The 19,254-nt window shown below is 41.2% G+C and overlaps 1 protein-coding gene across 5 annotated transcripts in view; it reads left to right on the top strand.

Moving 5' to 3' along the window:
• The window catches only part of wdfy3 (WD repeat and FYVE domain containing 3), a 90,265-nt gene that overhangs the window by 58,632 nt on the left and 12,379 nt on the right, over positions 1-19,254 (top strand). For 4 of the 5 annotated variants that reach the window (XM_046385923.1, XM_046385924.1, XM_046385919.1 and 1 more), the window contains 22 exons: positions 1,839-1,950; positions 2,332-2,522; positions 3,026-3,178; positions 3,554-3,627; positions 3,813-3,974; positions 4,068-4,162; positions 4,341-4,461; positions 4,566-4,783; positions 6,466-6,662; positions 7,115-7,249; positions 8,215-8,394; positions 9,085-9,318; positions 9,557-9,656; positions 10,557-10,717; positions 12,583-12,812; positions 14,114-14,223; positions 14,665-14,847; positions 15,570-15,727; positions 15,837-15,914; positions 16,196-16,426; positions 18,254-18,422; positions 18,590-18,753. In XM_046385923.1, the coding sequence (XP_046241879.1) occupies positions 1,839-1,950; positions 2,332-2,522; positions 3,026-3,178; positions 3,554-3,627; positions 3,813-3,974; positions 4,068-4,162; positions 4,341-4,461; positions 4,566-4,783; positions 6,466-6,662; positions 7,115-7,249; positions 8,215-8,394; positions 9,085-9,318; positions 9,557-9,656; positions 10,557-10,717; positions 12,583-12,812; positions 14,114-14,223; positions 14,665-14,847; positions 15,570-15,727; positions 15,837-15,914; positions 16,196-16,426; positions 18,254-18,422; positions 18,590-18,753 (3,456 nt within the window). The remainder of the gene's footprint in view (positions 1-1,838; positions 1,951-2,331; positions 2,523-3,025; positions 3,179-3,553; positions 3,628-3,812; positions 3,975-4,067; positions 4,163-4,340; positions 4,462-4,565; positions 4,784-6,465; positions 6,663-7,114; positions 7,250-8,214; positions 8,395-9,084; positions 9,319-9,556; positions 9,657-10,556; positions 10,718-12,582; positions 12,813-14,113; positions 14,224-14,664; positions 14,848-15,569; positions 15,728-15,836; positions 15,915-16,195; positions 16,427-18,253; positions 18,423-18,589; positions 18,754-19,254) is intronic. The other variant, XM_046385922.1, reaches the window with a different exon arrangement.

The following is a 19,254-nucleotide window of genomic DNA, read 5'->3' as shown; positions in this document are numbered from 1 at the left end:
GCGACTATAACTGACTCATTAGTCAACTAATTTGTGCAGTACTTGTATATATTTTGGGGTATTTTAATTTATAACAAAGTGCCATATTTTGTAAGCTCCCGGTATAAAAAAATGTAAAGTAAATAGTGCATAAAGCTGTCAAATAAATATAGTGCAGTAAATAGTCTAATATTTTCCTCTGAATTGCAGTGCAGTAGAAGTACAAAGAGGAGTGAGAAGGAAAGACTCTAGTAAAGTATAGAAACCTCAGTTTGTTCTCAAGTAGAGCACTTTCCACCAAACAGAATTATGTAACGTACTGAGATGGGACGTTAGCGTTAGTGTGAATTAGTTTATAAAATTATCAAAAGTTACCACAGGTAAAGAGCTAAGATTTAACACAACACTAATTTATATGCTGTTTGGTGGATAACAAAAATAATAATAAAATAGAGTATAATAATTTGCTGTACCTTTTTTTGGAAATACTTAAGAATACTACTTGAAAACAGTACAAAGACAATATATTAAATGCTTTACCTGATCAGCGTCGTTGTGTACTGCTCAGACAATACTGTGTACTGTTTGCACAGGTAAACATACATTCTTTTTTTTAACAGGTTATAGTATCATGACTAGTTATGATTCATGGAGCCAGAAGTGTATGTTTTTTGTTTTTTTTTTGGTAAAGTTTGTTTTCAGTTTCAGTTACCGTTTCTGAACTTTTGGTGAGTGAGCTTGGGGAAAGCTGGAGTCTTCACTGAGCGGAGGGTAGCGGAGTGTTGAGCTCACTGACTTACATTACATCATATCTAACTGAGGCAACTGACTTTAAAAAATAATAATAAAATAATCATGAAACAACTCTTTTCTTCAGAGTGTTATCAGTGCAGGCCTTAAGCAAAATTGCAAAGGTCTGCAGAGAAGAAAGCTTCAGCTCTTAAATAATAAATAAACACATAAATTCTGTGGAGGTCCCTGTTGCTCCCTCTCTGTTCGTAAACGTAAGGATGCACACACATGCATATACAGATAATTGCATATGTGTATGTCTGTGCAAAGGTCAAACTCAACAAAGAATCTGCAGTCTACTTGCAGGGATTCACACATAAATCCATGCATTTACAATAACTTATACACCATCCTCGTATCCCACCAAAAGTGTGTGCTTGAGCTCCAAATGAGCTCCCCCCTCTGTCCTTATCTCTCTCCCCACCTGTCAAGTTATTTCCCAGCCTGCTCTGCTCTCCCTGTAAGCCTCAGCCCACAACGACTCACAGGAAACAAACTGTAAAGTGCAGAGGCAGCATTTCTGCTGCAGCAGGAACCTGGCGTAGAATCGGAAGAGAGTGGTTCAGCGGTTAGGAGAATGCGTTAGTGTTTTTAATGACAATGGTTAACAACACAGATTGTAACATTATTATTAAGTCCCTCTCATTTAAACTAGGAAAATGGCACATAAAGGCAGTTCTCAGTATTTCCCACACCTTTTCCACTTGCTAAATTGGTCATATTGTTAAAATTAATAAAAAGACCCGCAGTATTATTTCCTCCTGCGTAATTACTTCCACATTTGGTTCCGTATTTCATTGTAACTGTCTGAATAAAGGCTTTTGAGAAAATTCAGACCTTTGTACAAGACTGCAGTTTTCAACACTCAGTTCAGATGCCTGTGAAATAACCACACATCACAACATCACAGCAACTGCTCAAACCCTACACAAATGAAAATATCATGCGAAGCGGTCAGAGATTAAGGGAAATTAATAATTACATGAGAAGGAGAGAGAGAGTGTGTGTGTATGTATTTTGGTTGGAAATCTTTCACATAATCTCTTCCCTCCTCCCTCCCTCTTTAGCTTGCTGTGTCCTCCCATGAAAACGCCACTCCAGTCAAGCTTATTCACAACGCTGCAGGCCACCTCAATGGACCAGCACGTACCATTGGAGCCGGAGTCATTGGATATTTAGGTAGCTCACTCTGTGAAATAATAAATAATATCTGCAATAGATCCCATCTTTGCACAGTGTTGTAATTGCTCAGGGGTTTTGAAATTGGTTTGTTCTACTGTGCTGCAGAAGAGGAATATTTACACCAATCCAGATCCTCCTTCTTTTCTAAAAAATATACCACTGATGATCCTCGCTTTGTACATCCTGATTAGCAACTTTCCTTCATCCTTTCAGCATGATTTGTACCCCCTTAACTGACTAGTTTCTTTATTGAAACTCGTTGATCCTTCATATTGCACTTGCGCTCTGAGAAGCTCATGAATGTAATTTGAAATGGTCATAATCATAATGCAGCATTTCTAAAAGAAAACACAACTGTCTCGCTTATTCCACCCTCAGGGGTCCGTGCCTTTGTGGCCAAACCTGTGGCCACCAATCTGCAGTATGTGGGTGGGGCAGCGGCCATCTTGGGCCTGGTTGCCATGGCATCGGATGTGGAGGGGCTGTATGCAGCTGTCAAGGCTTTGGTGTGTGTTGTGAAAAGCAACCCATTGGCCAGTAAGGAGATGGAGCGCATCAAGGGCTACCAGGTTAGATACAGTGTAATACTGTTAAGTTTCAGGAAGCTGATGCTTACCTGTCCACAACTTGCTCCTGGTTAAATTTCACTTTGTACAATATACCCCATTTGTTTGTTACCTCACAGCTATAAGATACGGTCCACAAAACATAAACCCTTTTTTGTTTTGGTTTTTTTTTTTTGATGAAATTGCCACGCTTGCCAGTTTCAAAATTTATACACAGATAAAGTTTTATTTGTATTTCCAGTAACTTGCCTGTCTTTAATGCTGTAATTTTGTATTTTTTTCCCTTTTTGGTAATTCTTCTGTGTTCTGTTTATTTAAGTTACTGAGAATATGGTCATTACATTATGACTGTGATCTTAAAACTGCTGTTCATTTTCTCAATTCTAAACTGTCTTTCAGTTTGTATTTTAATTATTTCATTTTTTTAAATTTGTGCAAAAAAAAATGTCCAAAATGAAATGAAACATGGTGGTTTAATCCTTTCTGCTACTGTTTCTCTCTTGTAGCTGCTGGCTATGCTGCTTAAGAAGAAGCGCTCGCTACTCAACAGCCACATCCTCCACCTCACCTTCTCTCTGGTGGGAACAGTTGATAGCGGCCATGAAACCTCCATCATTCCTAACTCCACCGCCTTCCAGGACCTGCTCTGTGACTTTGAGGTGAGGGATTTGGGGTCCAGTGGGATCAATTGTGCCAGTAAACACTAAATGAAATAAAGCTTATTAAATCTGATAATAAAATAGGTTCTGTAGCATTACTGCAATTCAGTACTTGAAGATACTTTTTAGTAGATGACCATCCAGAAACATCTTGTTCCGCTTAAAGCCTTGCTAGGCTGATGAAACAATGAAAGTTGCGGGTGTATGTTGCGATGCACTGGCTGCTATGAACAGATAAGAGGTTTCTTACTTTGCTGTTACCTTTGACAAACTGGACCACTCTGCTATAAGATGCCAATTCTCCATGCTAGTAGTTTGTGTTGCCAAGCATAACTTGTGTTGCAGAGGTCTCACTCTGCTCCTTCTCCTCCTCAGGTCTGGCTTCATGCTCCCTACGAGCTCCATCTGTCTCTGTTTGAGCACTTTATCGAACTGCTGACAGAATCCAGGCAAGTCCCAACTTTCTTGTATTTGAGACATGCCCTGAAGAGGAACACGATTTAACAGAATGCAAATTGTAATGAATGTTATTCTACTAAAAAATTATTTGTCATCATTTTTTTTTAATATCTGATGTCATCGTATCAACAAAGGAGCTGATCTAACTATACGTCCCACTTTCTGTTCTGAACAGTGAGGCGGCTAAGAATGCCAAACTGCTGAGGGAGTTTCAGCTGATCCCCAGGCTGCTCCTGACTCTGAGAGACACCTCACTGTCACAGCCGACTGTCGCTGCCATCAGCAACGTGCTCAGTCTGCTGCTGCAGGGCTTTCCCAACCCATATGATCTGCTGCGGTAAACACATGTTCAAACATCCACAAAGTCTAAACATGATCCACATCTCACTCGAGAAACACAAAATTACAATTTCCTTCCTTCACCTCACAGGTATGGCCAGTTCATCTCTTCTACTCTCCCCACATTTGCTGTTTGTGAGAAGTTTGTCGTCATGGAAATCAGTAATGAGGAGAAGATCGATGGAGGTAACACTAAACTGAAAACAGTAACATTATTGTCTATGTGGCCAAATCCTGGTAAATACAGAAGCATGTATTTTGAATTAAGAGTTGGCAAGTAAAATAGATAAAAATATGTTCAGCTATTAACCCATTTTGGCAAATGATATGACTGTTTCCATGTGAAACTTTCTTTTGTCTCCAGGTAATGATGATGATTTTGGTGGTCTCCTGTCAGCCAACCTCATCCTGCTGAGAAACCGACTTCTGGACAACCTGCTCAAACTGCTCTTCACGACCAAGGAGAAGTGCTCTGTTAATGCGCAGTAAGACAAATGTCTCCTCCCATTCATTTTTTAGAAGTGACGCTGGCTGTGGACCATCAGTTGACTCCATTGGCTCTCTGCCCCCCCCCACCCCCCACCCACAGGGCATGTGAGGAGCTGGTGCGGACACTGGGTTTTGATTGGCTCCTGATGTTCATGGAGGAACATCTTCACTCGAGCACGGTTACGGCAGCTCTGTGTATTTTGGTGGTGCTGCTCTCCAACCAGTCCATTCTCAACCGATTCAAAGAGGGCCTGTGTGGTGGCGGCTGGCTGGACCACACTGACTCCGTCCTGACTAATAAGATCGGCACAGTGCTGGGTGAGTGCACAGGCCTGGGGTGGCTCCATGACCGTCATGGCAACGCAGTGTTAAAATTAACATTCCCTACCATGAGAGTCAGAGGCATGCAGTAATAATATGCAGTGTATATACTGTATGTATTAATATGGCTCAGCAGACACCTCACCTCATTCTGGCAACGTTTTCCGTCGGAGTTGGCCTTCGTTCAGTAAACAGAAAGCTGCGCAGTTTGTGCGCCGCACGGCCAAGGGTTCGTCTTCTTATTTTTTCTCTGCCTGCTCTCCCTGCTGCCATGACCATAGTCCCTCCTGAGGTCAGTGGTTTTCAACCTTGTCAGTTTGTCATTTTACTTTTTTTTTTCACTATTTTCTCTTTTACAGTCCTTTTTATGCTCTAATCTTTATGTTCACAATTTAAGGCAATTGATGTAAGTATTTGCTAGGACTGAACGATTTTGGGAAAATATCTAATTGCAATTTTTCTGACAGATATTGTGATTTGATTTGCGATATAATTTTCTATATATAATTTAATACCATCTCTAGTGACGCCATGTTTTTTGCGAGGTAATAAGTAATTGGCGCTAGTTATCTCACAGTATCTTCGTGAGCCCATGTCATATGGTGTTACTGCTGCAAATGAGTCTGTGATGGGAGCTTTGCTTGCTTTTGTCTTTGGCAGCACCAGGAGTAGCTGCACCTCCTTCTGTCTATACTTTACATTCGTCACACTGCTGCTGGTGTTGTTTCTTTAAATGGTGATACAAGTTTGTAGTATTGCCTCTGGAGGTAGTTATAGTTTGACGGCATGTTCTGCACGTGAGATTTGTTTGTAGCACATCACCTCTCTCAAAATATTGCCAAATAATTGAAGCGCCACTCTTCTTCAGAACTAACCCCTCAACCTCCTCCAGAGTTTCTGGTTCTGCAGCAGCCATTTTTTCACCACAAGACTCTTTACACATGTTTTTTGTTAGTGGGTGTGTACACAGTCTTCTGATTGGTGGACATGTCTGTTACACATGAACATCGACATGAATTTAAAACTGATAGATGTGCACGTGATCAGTGGTGGTTGATCACGTGCACATCTATCAGTTTTAAATTCATTCATTATTCATTAGTCAGGAGTTGTGTTAAAAAATTGCAGCCTTTGCGGTTTGTTAATTGCATCAGTTCAAATCGCGATTTCAGTACAAATACGATAAATCGTTCAGCCCTAGTGTATGCTCACAAATTTTTGATTCCCTTAACAACATGACAACATCATATTAGCAGCCTCCAGGTTGAGAACCATTGACCTTGCTTATGGAAACCACGCTGAGTAGTGACATGGCCTAACAGATGTGCTGCTGCTGTAGCGTTGTCAGGATGTGTGCTCTCAGGATGAAGCCCTTAGTTTTATTCAGATTTGGTGTCATTCAGCTCAACCAAATCCTTAGCTTTTAGGTTATTTTGTTAGTTCTCAGTTTCCTATTGAAATTCTGCCTGGTTAGCTCAGTTAGACGATTACAGTTCTGTTATTACTGTCACCACTAGACCTGCCCCATTAAACATCAAACCGTGTACAACAGCTGTATTCAGAGTTAGTTAGACAGTAGGTGCCTTAGTCAGAAGGCGTGTGTGCAGTGCAACCTGTCTGCCTTCATGCAATATTCTTATTATTCACTCCTTCCTTAACTCTCTCACCTCCCTCTTTAGGCTTCAATGTGGGTCGCAGTGCGGGCGGGCGCTCCACAGTGAGAGAGATCAACCGGGATGCTTGCCACTTCCCAGGATTCCCTGTGATGCAGACTCTGCTGCCCAAACACACCAACGTGCCGGAGCTGTACTTCCTGCTCATGGCACTGTTCCTACAGCAGCCTGTGACTGCACTGCCAGACAGCCTGCAGGTACATGTTAGTATACCCAACCTTTTTTCTTCTTCTGCTTATACTAATAAGTCTGTTTAGTTGAGCTGGGAAGTTGAAAGCTGGAAATCGTCAGTTATAATACAGCCATTATATATTGCTATTATACTATGTATCATTAGATGTGTGAAGACAAATGTTATGATATTGAATGTTGAGATGAATGGTTCCCATGTAATTGTTGTGAGCACACTGAGTACAGCGAAACTAATTTCGTTATACAGTACGTATAATCACAATAAAGTTTCTATTTCTGTTTCTAAAATTTCCACAGAGCCCTAATAAGAGATGTATCAAATATTACCAAAGTCCAATATACAGATATTAGCAGTTGTCAGATGTAACAACAACACATAGGTGGAAGAACACCCATGCAGCTTCTTCAAATGTAATAACATAGTGTGTATATTACCCCAATGTGTGTGTGTTTGTCTTCTTAGTTTGACCTGGACTCCATCTGGACGTTCATCTTTGGCATGCCGGCTTCCAGTGCGACAGTAGTGGGCTCCATTCACAGTGTGTGCACCGAGGCTGCCTTCCTCCTGTTGGCCATGCTGCGCAGCATGCTCAACCTGGTGAGGACCCCCATTCAGTATATCCTGGAACAGAACCTTGGCTTCATTTAAATCCATCTTATATTATTTTTAGGAACATATCGTAATTGTCAAAGTAAGAATTCAAAGACGTATCTGACGTCTCATTATACAAGACCAAAAGAAAGACAGTTCAAACAGTTGATAAAAACATAATAATTGCTAAAAACCTGTAATCAAAGCATAATTCAGTGACCTTTACAGTGTCAGATATGCTATAAGTAAGCTGCCTCATCAATGTTGTTCTCCAAAAAAGGTTTTATATATAAAATAAATATATATATATAAATATTGTTTTTTTCCCAAAATCCATAAAAAAATGGTAAAATAGTTTATCCTTTCTGAAATAAATCATCTCTTTCAACCACTGGGAGACTCCACAGCTTTAAAACTGGACGTAGGAAAAAATGACCTTAAATGTCTTGAGGATAAAATGCTCAGAATCAGTATTCCATTATTCCAGTCAGTATACTATATTCCAAGCATCTTTACCTGAAATTTAACAGATTAAATGCAACATCTTCTCCTTTGAATGGTTGCACACAGAGAGCTTTTGTCTTGGAAAACTCTTGCATGTGAGAGGTTTTCTGTGTTCATCTGTACTTTTTTTAAGGGGTTCTTTATGTAGCATTTCCCTGCAGTTGTTGCCTGGATTCTTTGGAGGTGTCTTTTAAAGCTCCATTAATCCAACAGAAGTGACTGGGTACACATGCCCACATGCTTTTCATGCTCGGAGTTATTCGACAAATCGCACAGCGTGCGCTCGCTGCTGGTTTCTTACAAGCTTCACTCGACCTCTTGGGTACCAAGCGCCTCGCACAGGCTGCGACTGAATGGTTTCCACTTGACTTAGATGTTTCTTAGATCCACCAGTCTGCGATTTGAAGTGCACAACTTAGCACTTCCACTGCTTCCTGATGTATTTTCTCTTGTGTGTCTCTTCCCAGCCGTGGCAGTCAGAGGAGGAAGGCTCCTGGCTGAGGGAGTACCCGGTCACCCTCATGCAGTTCTTTAGGTATCTGTACCATAACGTGCCCGACCTGTCACCAATGTGGCACAGTCCTGAGTTCCTCTGTGCTCTGGCAGCTGCTGTTTTCCCTTTCAACATCAGGCCCTACTCTGAGATGGTAAGGCTCAACATTTTCTCCCAAAGTGAATCTGAAACCCATTCAAGTTAGAGCACAATTGAAGAAGTGATAGGAAATCTGTGGAAACCTTTACGGGTGACTACAAGAAAATTCATCAGCTTTCATAGCACTTCCCCTTCTTTTGCACAAAACTCTTGCCTCATGACTTAAAGTTCAAATACATGAGGTCGTTTTGTTCCGAGACAGAGGGAGCAGGTCTGGAATTGAATTTCACACAATCACAGGTATTGATCAGTAACCCTATCAACACGCTGTAAATACAGTATAATGTCTCCTATGGAGCAATAACCTCTAACATATCACCCCTTTGGAATCTCCTTTGAAGTCAAGAGTCATGTAATCATAGCAAATTACTGCAGTTTCAAGAACAAAGTGCAAGGCACTGCAGTTTTTCTCGGAAGAAATGGTGTTTTCAGACAGTTTAGCTAATAAGATAGTTGCTCCTGCTGAGTGCCAAGTCATTGAATGAAGGTACATGTTAGGAATAAATGTGAGAAGAAAGGGCATGGGGGAAAAAAGGCTGCACTGTATTAAAACCAGCATATTATGTTTATGGTTTTCTGTCACAGAATGTCATTATTTTTATTCTGTACCTTGCTGAAGTGATGTCCTTTTATAACCGTAAAAACATTGAACTATTGATAAACTGCCTCACTCTACACGTTCCAGGTCAGTGATTTGGATGATGAGGCAGGTTCTCCCACTGAGGAGTTCAAGGCCTTTGCTGCAGACTCAGGTATGAACCGCAGTCAGTCTGAATACTGTAACGTGGGCTCTAAGACCTCTCTGACCAACCACCCGGCCAAAAAGTACGTCTTTGACTTCATGAGGGTTCTGATCATGGACAACCTCTGCATGACACCAGCCAGCAAACAGACTCCCATCATTGACCTGCTGCTGGAGGTGAGAACATTACCGGGGTGGACCATCATTTAAAGATCTGAGTTAGTCATGTAGCATGAACCGATCAACACTGTAGCGCATTGATTTTAAATGAAAACAAACCCGCAAACTTGTTTACCCTTCATAGCTCTTCAGTAAATAATGGTCCCAAATGTCTGTGTGCGTGTGTGTGTATGTGTGTACGTGTGTGTGTGTGTGTGTGTGTGTGTGTGTACATGTGTGTGTTTTCTGGTACTAGGCCTCCCCGGAGCGTTCCACTAGAACTCAGCAGAAGGAGTTTCAGTCCAACATCCTGGATGGTGTCATGGAGCATCTTCTGGCTGCTGATGTCCTTCTAGGTCAGAACAATGTCACCAAGTCTAATACAAACAGATTCAGTCACTCTTAATTTGTTCAGTTTACCTGCTAGCTTCATTGTTTTCTAGTAGACTATATTTTTAGCATAAACCTCCAGATAATTTCCTCATGCTGCACACTGATGTCTTGCCGTGGTTTGCTACTTGCCAAAGTGGCTATTGTAAAAATAGCCGATGATTAGGCAGAAAATGGCCTGGATGAGTGAACTGCAGGATAGCTTGGACCAATTTCTTAGTTGGCTCTGATGATTGCATCGTGAGTCAGCAAATGACAGTCTGGAGCCCACAGAACAGCAAGCATCTTCAGCATTTTACAGGGTTACTTGTGTTATATTTAGTCTACATTCTGAAGCTTTTTTTTTTTAAATGACATACATATGAATACAAATTAGGAGGCAATGCACAGAATGTATATTTGACATGTTTTGATGAACACATCACCTCTGAATCCTCTTTAAATTTATGTAAGCTAGTAACCTACATTTCATTTTCCATGACACACAGAGAAAATATATACACCTATACAGACAATTCTATCAGCTTGCCATGATGTTTAATCTGGAAGGTAAGACATAGGACTCTAAGACGCCTGCAAGTCTCAACATAATGTACATACAGTCTCTGAAAACAGTGCAAACAGTTGTTAATAATATGTCCTCCTCTTTCAGTCTTCACTGTCAGCAGGAACTCATAGTAGTCTGATGATCCGTAGACACAGCACATACATTATTAAGTAACACTCACGTTTATTTTGCAATGTGATTCTACCGTATGATGAAACATCATTCAGTATCCCATTTAGTATAAATGCTTCACCTGAGATATTGTTCATTGCAGCTAATATAAGCAACCGCCTCTCTCTTGCTGCTCCTCTTCATTCAGGCGAGGATGCCTCTCTGCCCCTCAGCAGTGGCGGCAGCTATCAGATTCTGGTCAACAACGTTTTTTACTTCACACAGCGGGTGGTGGACAAACTGTGGCAGGGCATGTTCAACAAGGAGTCCAAACTGGTGGTGGATTTCATCGTGCAGCTCATAGGACAGGTACAAACCAAACCACCACTACAAAGTTCCTGAAGAAGAGAGCAGGAGTTCTGGTCACACCATTCAGTGATGCTGGGTGTAAACAGGTGCTGGCTCTGACATTTTAACCCAGAGAGGGCAGCAGAACATACCATCTCACCCTGGTTTAAGTTAATTTTTAACTTGAAGTCGAAGGACTGGATTTTTACTGAAATTAAATTGGATATTCCACTTTCCTTTAAGAAGAAAAACAACTGAATTTTAGTGTGTCTTGTAAATAGCAGGCATTATCAGCCTGGACACTTTTCTCTGGAGCAGCTGGTAAGCAAACAGATGGTGTTTGTGTGCTTCCTGCACTGGATGGAGAAGTAAAACAGTCCTTCTGTCAGTCTTCTTCCAGTTAAAGTAACCAGTGAATATGCTCTGGATTAAGTTAAGATAAGAAGCATTCATCTGACTGAAGGCCTAATTTACTCATTTTAGCCTGCAAAGGGACATAAATAAGATATGGCTGTTAGCCCATTTAACACATGTCGGAGTGATTGACAGGTGTGCATTTGTGTTTTGTCTATATATAAGTTGTATATGTGGAGTTGTGTGCATTTGAATTTATTCCGGATATCTACTGTATGTGAGATTAAAGTGGAACCAGACAATTCCCCCCCAGTCAGCCTTCATTTTCCCAGCAGATTTTATGTGCAGTGGCAGATAAAATAGCGTAGTGAAAATGAGGTTTATAGAGAATCTAAAGGCTGATGGTATCATTCTGTAGCCAGTCCACTGTGTAATCAACATTCACTTCAAAATGATATGTTAAAGCAAAAAAGTTGTCTATTGCCAGTTTAAATTTTGTGTTCTTCCTTCTCTCACTGTTGAAAAGAGTGAAGGGTGAAAAAAAATATTATTTTTATTATAGACATTATAAGAGATAGTTTTATAAATAATTAGTCATTTATTTTAGTTCCTCATTAAATTAGTAAAGAAAGAATAACATGAGCTTGCGTCATGTGTGAAGGCTTTTGATTCTACATTTTCTGCAATGCCTTTTATACACATTGATGTTCGAGTGAGAAGATTATTGGGAGATTATGGTCTGAAATTAATTTTTCACTCCATAATGTGACTTTGAAATATCTTTGTTTGGTTAGTGATTTAAATGGCCACGTACTTCATGCTGAGAACAGGAGTTATTAGAACATGTTCTCCTTTAATTTTATCTAGTTCACCCAGTTCAGTATGTTCTCACAAGACACACAGACTGCAAATGTGGGCAACCGTAAAGCCTTTCTCAAACTAAACTAAGGTATTATAAGATCAGGCCGATTTGCTCTGAAGTTTTTCAGTTAGTCCTTGAAACTGTTCTTCAGTCTTTTCATCATTTTATCTAAATGCAGGCAGACTATTCAGACAAATGAATGTGAATGTCAAACAAGTAGTTACTGCACTATTCCCCATATAGGTGGTAAGATTTGAACTCCAAACACATCTTTATTGGTTGCGGTTTGCTTTGTTAACATTCTCGACATCAAGTCTTGTGGAAAGAAGTCTGTTGTATTTTTACAAACATTTCAACTTGAAGTCCAGCTCCAAGTCTAAGTCTTTGCTGAAAAAAGAAACAGCACTGGAACAACAAAGGTACATTCACAGCCCTCTAACTACTTAGAGGCCAATTCAGCCCCAACTGCTTAAACAAATCTTCTTTCTGCTGAAATAATTCCATAGCAGCTTTGTCCCTATCCAGAGCACAGCAGTGTAATGGCCACACTGCTAAAGAACCAACATGTCAAATCTCTTTGCTTCAGTTGTATTTCTCACCTTTCTCTTATTTGAGCATTTTATCTAACCTCTTGCACCTGTTTGTTTTCCTCCATTCTCTCCTGCTCCAGTCTAAGAGACGTTCCCAGGGTCTTTCCCTCGACACGATCTACCACTGTCTGAACCGGACAGTGCTCTACCAGCTCTGCCGACCCCACAAGACGGTGGCTCAGCAGGTGGCCTTGCTGGACGCCCTGCGGGTCCTGACCGTCAATCGTAATCTGGTGCTCGGCCCAGGCAACCACGACCAGGACTTTGTGGCCTGCCTGGCTCACTGCTTTATCTGCCTGCACAGTGGGAGGTAAGGTGACATGAGGTTTGTCTGCTGGGTATCTCTTGATCCTCGAAACATCCTTTTAAGTTGTTGCTAATTTTTTAAGACCCTAAAATGTCTAAAGTGTCAAACTGAATTCTTTGCAAAATTGTATGTCAGGGGAATACATGCATACCTGTGTATATATCTAAATCAGTTTTGCAGCTTGGTCTCAAGTCATGCTGAGACACTTGCAGAGGTTTAAGCCTTGGACTCTGACAGTACAGCTGAAAAATTTAAAAAGCTATCACCACGAGAAATATTTTCAAGAGGGTTTGGAGGAAATGCTCGCTAATAAACATTGTTCTGCACATTGTCCAGATCACGCTAGAGGAAGGTATGAAGCACAAAAGACATTTAAAGGGGCTAATGTGTGTGTCATCGATGTCTTGCGGCATTGAAATAAGTTCAAAAAGAAGATCAGTATTTACATGTAAAGCAGTTTTTCAGTGTCCCAGCCTCATAACGGTAAATGAGCAACATGCCAGTTTTAAAGCTCTTATCCTTGTTTACTATATTAGATAAAAATATAAGTGTTACATTTGTTTATTCGAAGCACACGGGATTCATAAGAGCCTTGTCACATGGCTGCTGTACATGTATTCTCAGCGTGGAGGATGAGATGGACGTGTAAACACATTTCTGATGAAAACACGAATCATCGCCTTTTTTCCGTCTGATTCACATAAGGCCGATGAACACTGATGAGACGGGGTGTAAGAGAAGCGATGGTCACATTACATCATCACAGACATTTAGTCACTTGAAATGACTAAATCTCCACTTCTTGAATTTCCCTCGGGATCATTAAAGTATCTATCTATCTATCTCTATCTACTCTATAGTATATTTTTAGCATATTTTGTTTAACAGTTATACTAAGTGGTTCTCCAGCTCCATCCGTTTCTGAGCAGCTCTGCCTTTGAGGATTGTTTGTGCAACAAAATATGTGGTTTACCACAGAGTCTCACACCTTTGTTTTTTATTTCTTGTGACTCAAACTGTGCTGTGTCCACTCGTACGCCATTGGAGAGTAATTGTGGCAAGTCTCTTTTTGTATGTGTCCTGCCAGAAGTACCGATAGCTTCCAAAACTGCAGCAGGTGGGGAGAGGCTGAGTTTCCTACCATGGTGGGAACACAATATGCTTTAATGCAACACACTGTCCAGCTACAGAGAGCACACTAATCTGCTGCAGAGAAGCCAGACGATCTCAATCTTGCTGTGATGCCACCCTCAGGTTTCTGCGAGGCAGGATGGTACTGACTCGCTGTATGTTTGTCTCTGCAGTAGTGTGGAAGGCTTCGGCCTGGAGGCGGAGGCCAGGATGACAACCTGGCATGTCATGATGCCCACGGAGAACGAAGCTGATGCTGCTCACAGCCACGACGTCAGCGAGGGTGAGGGACTGTTACATGTGTGTCTGTGTGGGTGTGTGGACAGCAAACCTGTTTAACCCCTCTGACAAAAGTCGGATTCATTTCAGTGCTTTATGAAACAGTGTCAGTGGTGTTATAAACACTATATATACAAAAGTATTGGGATACCTGGCCATCACACCAACAGGGACTTTAATGACATCACATTCTAAATACACATACAGCTTTGCAGCTGTAACAGCTTCCTCTCGCACTTAACAGAAGTAATATATTCTAGCTTTTTTTGGTTGCATAGAGACTTAAATTGTATCAGAAACTTGGAGAAAGATTCTAATCAATATGGCAGTCATTGCAAAGTAGCTCTACAGAAGTGACATAAATAAGAGCCACACAAAAGCACTGCACTTTGATGTCTGTAAAGCAGACCGACTGAATGATGATTATTGTTCTCTCTCTCTGCAGGCCGGCAGCTGCTGCTGAAGGCGGTGAACCGGGTGTGGACAGAGCTGATGCACAGCAAACGCCAGATGCTGGAGGACATATTTAAAGTGTCTCTACCCTGCAATGACAGAGGCCACGTGGACATTTCCACAGCTCGGCCTGCTCTAGAGGAGCCAGCTCTGAAGAGCTGGCAAAACCACCTGGGTGAGGGACACTGGGGAACACACGCTGAAACATAATAACCCAAACATGTGGTGCATTGACTTAACATTTCCTGAGCCATGTCTGTGTTGGATTTACATAACTAGATCATTTATTCTGAAACCCCTGCTCTTGTTTTGCAAAAGAAATACTTTGACATGCTTCCCTGCCGATAGGGCTGATTATTGCTCATGCGTTCTCTTTCCTCCTGGTTCTCTCCTTTGTGTTCATTTCATCAGTGTTGTTCTGTTGCCGAGTAGTGATTTACTACCAGCCACCTGCCAAAGTTTTGACTCAATCTGCTGAACCAGACCAGTCTGGCACACAACCAGATATTGTTAGAAGCTTTCTCTTAATTTGCAAAAGTATAAGTAAAATTAATGAAAGAAGCTAAGAAGAATTTCCGCTGTTCTTTTTGTTATTGGTAACTGCAATGAAAACAAGAAATTTAGTTTTCTGGGTTTTTTTCTTTCTGTTTCCAGGATTTTTTTAAATGTCACTTTTTAATGCTTTAAGCACCAAAATATATTTTATTCATGGTCGTTCCATCTATCTGTGAGACAAACATGCCAAGTACCAAACTTATGATAGAAAAAAAAACCATTCATGTTAAGAATTCACAGCATGATATTTTTGTTTCGTCAGCATCTTACCTGCTTTATCGGCTTAGTGGGAAAAAAAATGTATAACAATTTCCTTGTGACTTTTTCACTTCTGCTATTCAGTCTATGAGAAGAAGTGTATCAGTCGAGGTGAGGCACTGGCACCGGCAACCCAGTCCAAACTGTCCAGAGTCAGCAGTGGATTTGGCCTCTCCAAGCTGACAGGCGTCCGCCGCAACAAGAAGGAGAACAGCCTGAACAAGAACAGCCTGTCTGCACAGGTGCACACAGCTGACACTCACTGCACAACTGTAGCAGATATGCACCATGACCTTAAACTACATGTTAGTCAGCTTTGTTTCAGTACAATCTGGTATTTCTGATCAACAGGAGACTTTCCAGTGGATGTTCACACACATCGCCGTTGTTCGAGATCTGGTGGCCATGCAATACAAAGAATATCAAGAGGTACTGTACTTGCAACCAAGTGTACAAAGTGTTCAGAATGGTTTATTGCAGGTGATGTATTAGCAGTACAGATATACTGAAAAACCAGCTGCAGGACAAAACAACAGACTGTTATGTCACAGCGCTGTCAGAATGTTACTGTAGGACAGTAAACCAAATAAAAACACAGTGCAGGTACATATTCACAGGCTGGGTTAGCAGTTGTGACAGCATGCATAATTTATAGCAACGTTTTTAAAGTGAGTCACCACTCACACCTCATCCATCCTGCCATCTCCCAGCGGCAGCAGAACGCCCTCAAGTACGTGACGGAGGAGTGGGCGTCCAACGAGTACGAGCTGCTGCGTGAACGGGGCCTCTGGGGCCCGCCCATCGGTTCCCACCTGGACAAGTTTATGCTGGAGATGACAGAGGGACCTTGCCGGATGAGGAAGAAGATGGTCCGCAATGACATGTTCTATATCCACTACCCATACATCCCAGAGATAGAGCCGAACACCAACTCAGCACAGGTATTTAGCTTTAAACCTGTTTTGTTCGTGCTTGACAGTACTTTGAGCTAACAGGGCAATATGTTGTTTTTTTTTTTCCATTTTACAGTGACTCTGGCAGAAATAGATGTCTGTTCTATCTACATTTCATGAATTTAGCTGGCACCCTCATCTGAGTAACTAACACAAAGACTGACTTTAAAAAAACAGCCTCCAGTTACTGATGCCTAACTTAAAAATAACTTAATAATAGTTATATAACAAAGTCCCAAAATATCACAGAAAGAATCACAATCACAAGACTATAACAGTAGAATTAGCAATGTTAAGTATTGGTGTGACCCGACAGTAATCATGTTAGCTATAATAAGAGACGTAACTGTTTAAAATGAAACTTACCCTATTAAAGCAAGGATGATACACTTATTTTTAAAATAACTTACACTATGATTGCAAATATCGCATCCCTCAGCAGAAATGTGTTCGACATACGGTGAAGAAAACATGGGGAGAATTAGTTTCCTCCATTAGTCCAGAGAGGTTGACATGTAAGAGTAGCTGTCCTGAAAGAGAGCTCCTGGACAAGCTCGTCGGTGTCAGTAGAGTGTAGTAGACAGTAGTAGTAGCTCCATATATAGAAATTTAGCAGTGGCAAGCAGCTGGCAATGTTGATATTGTTGTTATTGTTATTACAGGCCAACATAAATAAATGTTTGTATGTAAAACCCCACAGAATCAAGTTTCAAAACGGCATTGCTCCTGGCTTTTCTAGAACTAATCTCTGCTGCACTGACTTTACAAATAAGTCAGCAGGGTCTTCACTGATATTTAAACACCCTCATTCCTCTTTTGAAACTTTCTAGCCCTCTTCCCCCCCTCTGGTGCCCCTGTTACCCTCAGCCCTGGCTGGGGTCCATGACCATGCCCAGGTACCTTCCTGAGGTCCACAGGAGTTTGAGCTCTCTCCAGTGCCTGGTGTGACTGCATGATAGTAACAAACATGCTTCAAGAGCAACTCAGACTCATATTCATCAGCTAAATCCAGTTGTTGCCCTGTGTGATTTGTTTAAAACTCACCCTGTGTTACGTGTGCTTGCAGGTGTTTGTTGTAAGATTTGATGTGTTCGGGAATGGGAAGTTTCTCTGCTTTTTTTTTTTTTTAATGCATTTGGTTGTGTGTGTGTCTATATTTACACGTAAACATATACGTATATAAGTATGTTTAACTGACCCAGTGCTTATATTTGGCTGTGTTTCTGATGTTCTAAATCTCCTAAAATACAAGGGAAAATAAAATGATCAGAGTGTGCCAGGAAAAATGTGCATGTGCTTTAGGTTGTTGTTGTTAGAAATGAGGCTGATATAAATCACTGTAGTTTCAGCTCTCATTGGTTTTCTGTAGGTTTGAATACATCTAGCAGGTGTAGGTCACTATGGAAATGTGCTTCCGTGTAATAAAACGAACCATAACTGACATTTTTGTAATTTTTCTTTTAAGGCATGTCTCTCGCATGAAAGAAAAATGCACATTACTGGTATTTTCTCAGTGGTTCATCCCAGATCCTTCTACTTTTACATCAATAATAATGTCCCACAGCTACATATATGATAAGCTGGTTCTGATACACTGCTTTCAGAAAATGTATGCCTGGGCTCCTGTACAGCATTTATATGGTAATTTGCAATAATACTTTCTCTAATATTAGAATCTTAAATCCTCGCGAGCTTTCTTAAGCCAAAGGTGTTTCCCTCTTACAGCCAGTTGTTCCATAAGTGCACAGTGTCAACTGGTATTTATACTACAGTACAACAACCTCACCACCTTCTCTTTGTTTCACCCTCCTCCAGAAGCCTCTCCGTTACCGGCGAGCCATAAGCTATGACAGTAAGGAGTACTACATGCGTTTGCTGTCAGGAAATCCTGGCATGTACCAGCACTCTGTGGAGCACAACACAGAGGGAGAGACCACACAGCATGAGCCAGAGCACGGAGAGGACACCATCGCGAGAGTCAAAGGTACAGAGACAATCCTTGGGACATTGGTGTCTCACGTCAAAAAAAAAAAAAAAGAAGAAGAAGTAAAGCACAAACTCATTCTGTTTTTTTTCTCCAAATTCGTCTTCTCAGTAGCGTCACTTCACCTGAAATCCCCCTCTAACATTTTGCTGCGCTCTACTCTGCAGGCCTGGTGAAGGCTCCCCTGAAGAGGTCTCGGTCCACAGCGGACGGGGCAGATGAGGACAGTCAGGACCAGCTCCAGGAGCAGCTGTTGGAGTCAGGAGGCCCTGAGGAGGAGCAGAGGACTGACAACACATCCCTGCTGCGCCTCCTGGAGGAGGGAGAGAAGGTCAGAGACTGACACTTAAAGCACTTAAAGCATACAGGACTATTAACATGATTCATCACAGTGTTTCTCACTCCAGCTCTGTGTGCTTTCAGATAATTATTTTAGATTCTGTAGTGGACTCATTGTATTCGGTTTATCGGTACAGAAGAGTCGAAACATTATTTTATGAACTTGTTATTCTTTTATAGTTTCCTGATGTTACAGTGATTTTTGTCCTAACTTTCATGAACATGGACTCTGCCTCTGTAGTGGCTTTTTTTTACCAAAATGTGGGAGAAAAGATACAGGGTGAGGTAGTAGTAATAGAAAGATGCCTTTCAGTCTTTTATTAGTCTTTACAGCCATGCATTCCTCAAAATAACACTGCAAGAAAAATGAAATAGATCCAGGGTTATTTTAAAAACAAGATGTCACATGATATGTCCCTAATTATACATCTAGTTTTAACTTATCCTACATTTCTCATTGTCTCATGCACAAAAGGTAACTGGCTATACCAAC

This window comes from Scatophagus argus, chromosome 4 (assembly GCF_020382885.2).
Source record: "Scatophagus argus isolate fScaArg1 chromosome 4, fScaArg1.pri, whole genome shotgun sequence".
Lineage (NCBI taxonomy): Eukaryota > Metazoa > Chordata > Actinopteri > Scatophagidae > Scatophagus > Scatophagus argus.
Note: the sequence above shows the minus strand (reverse complement) of the source record. Positions and strands in the feature narration are given on the sequence as shown.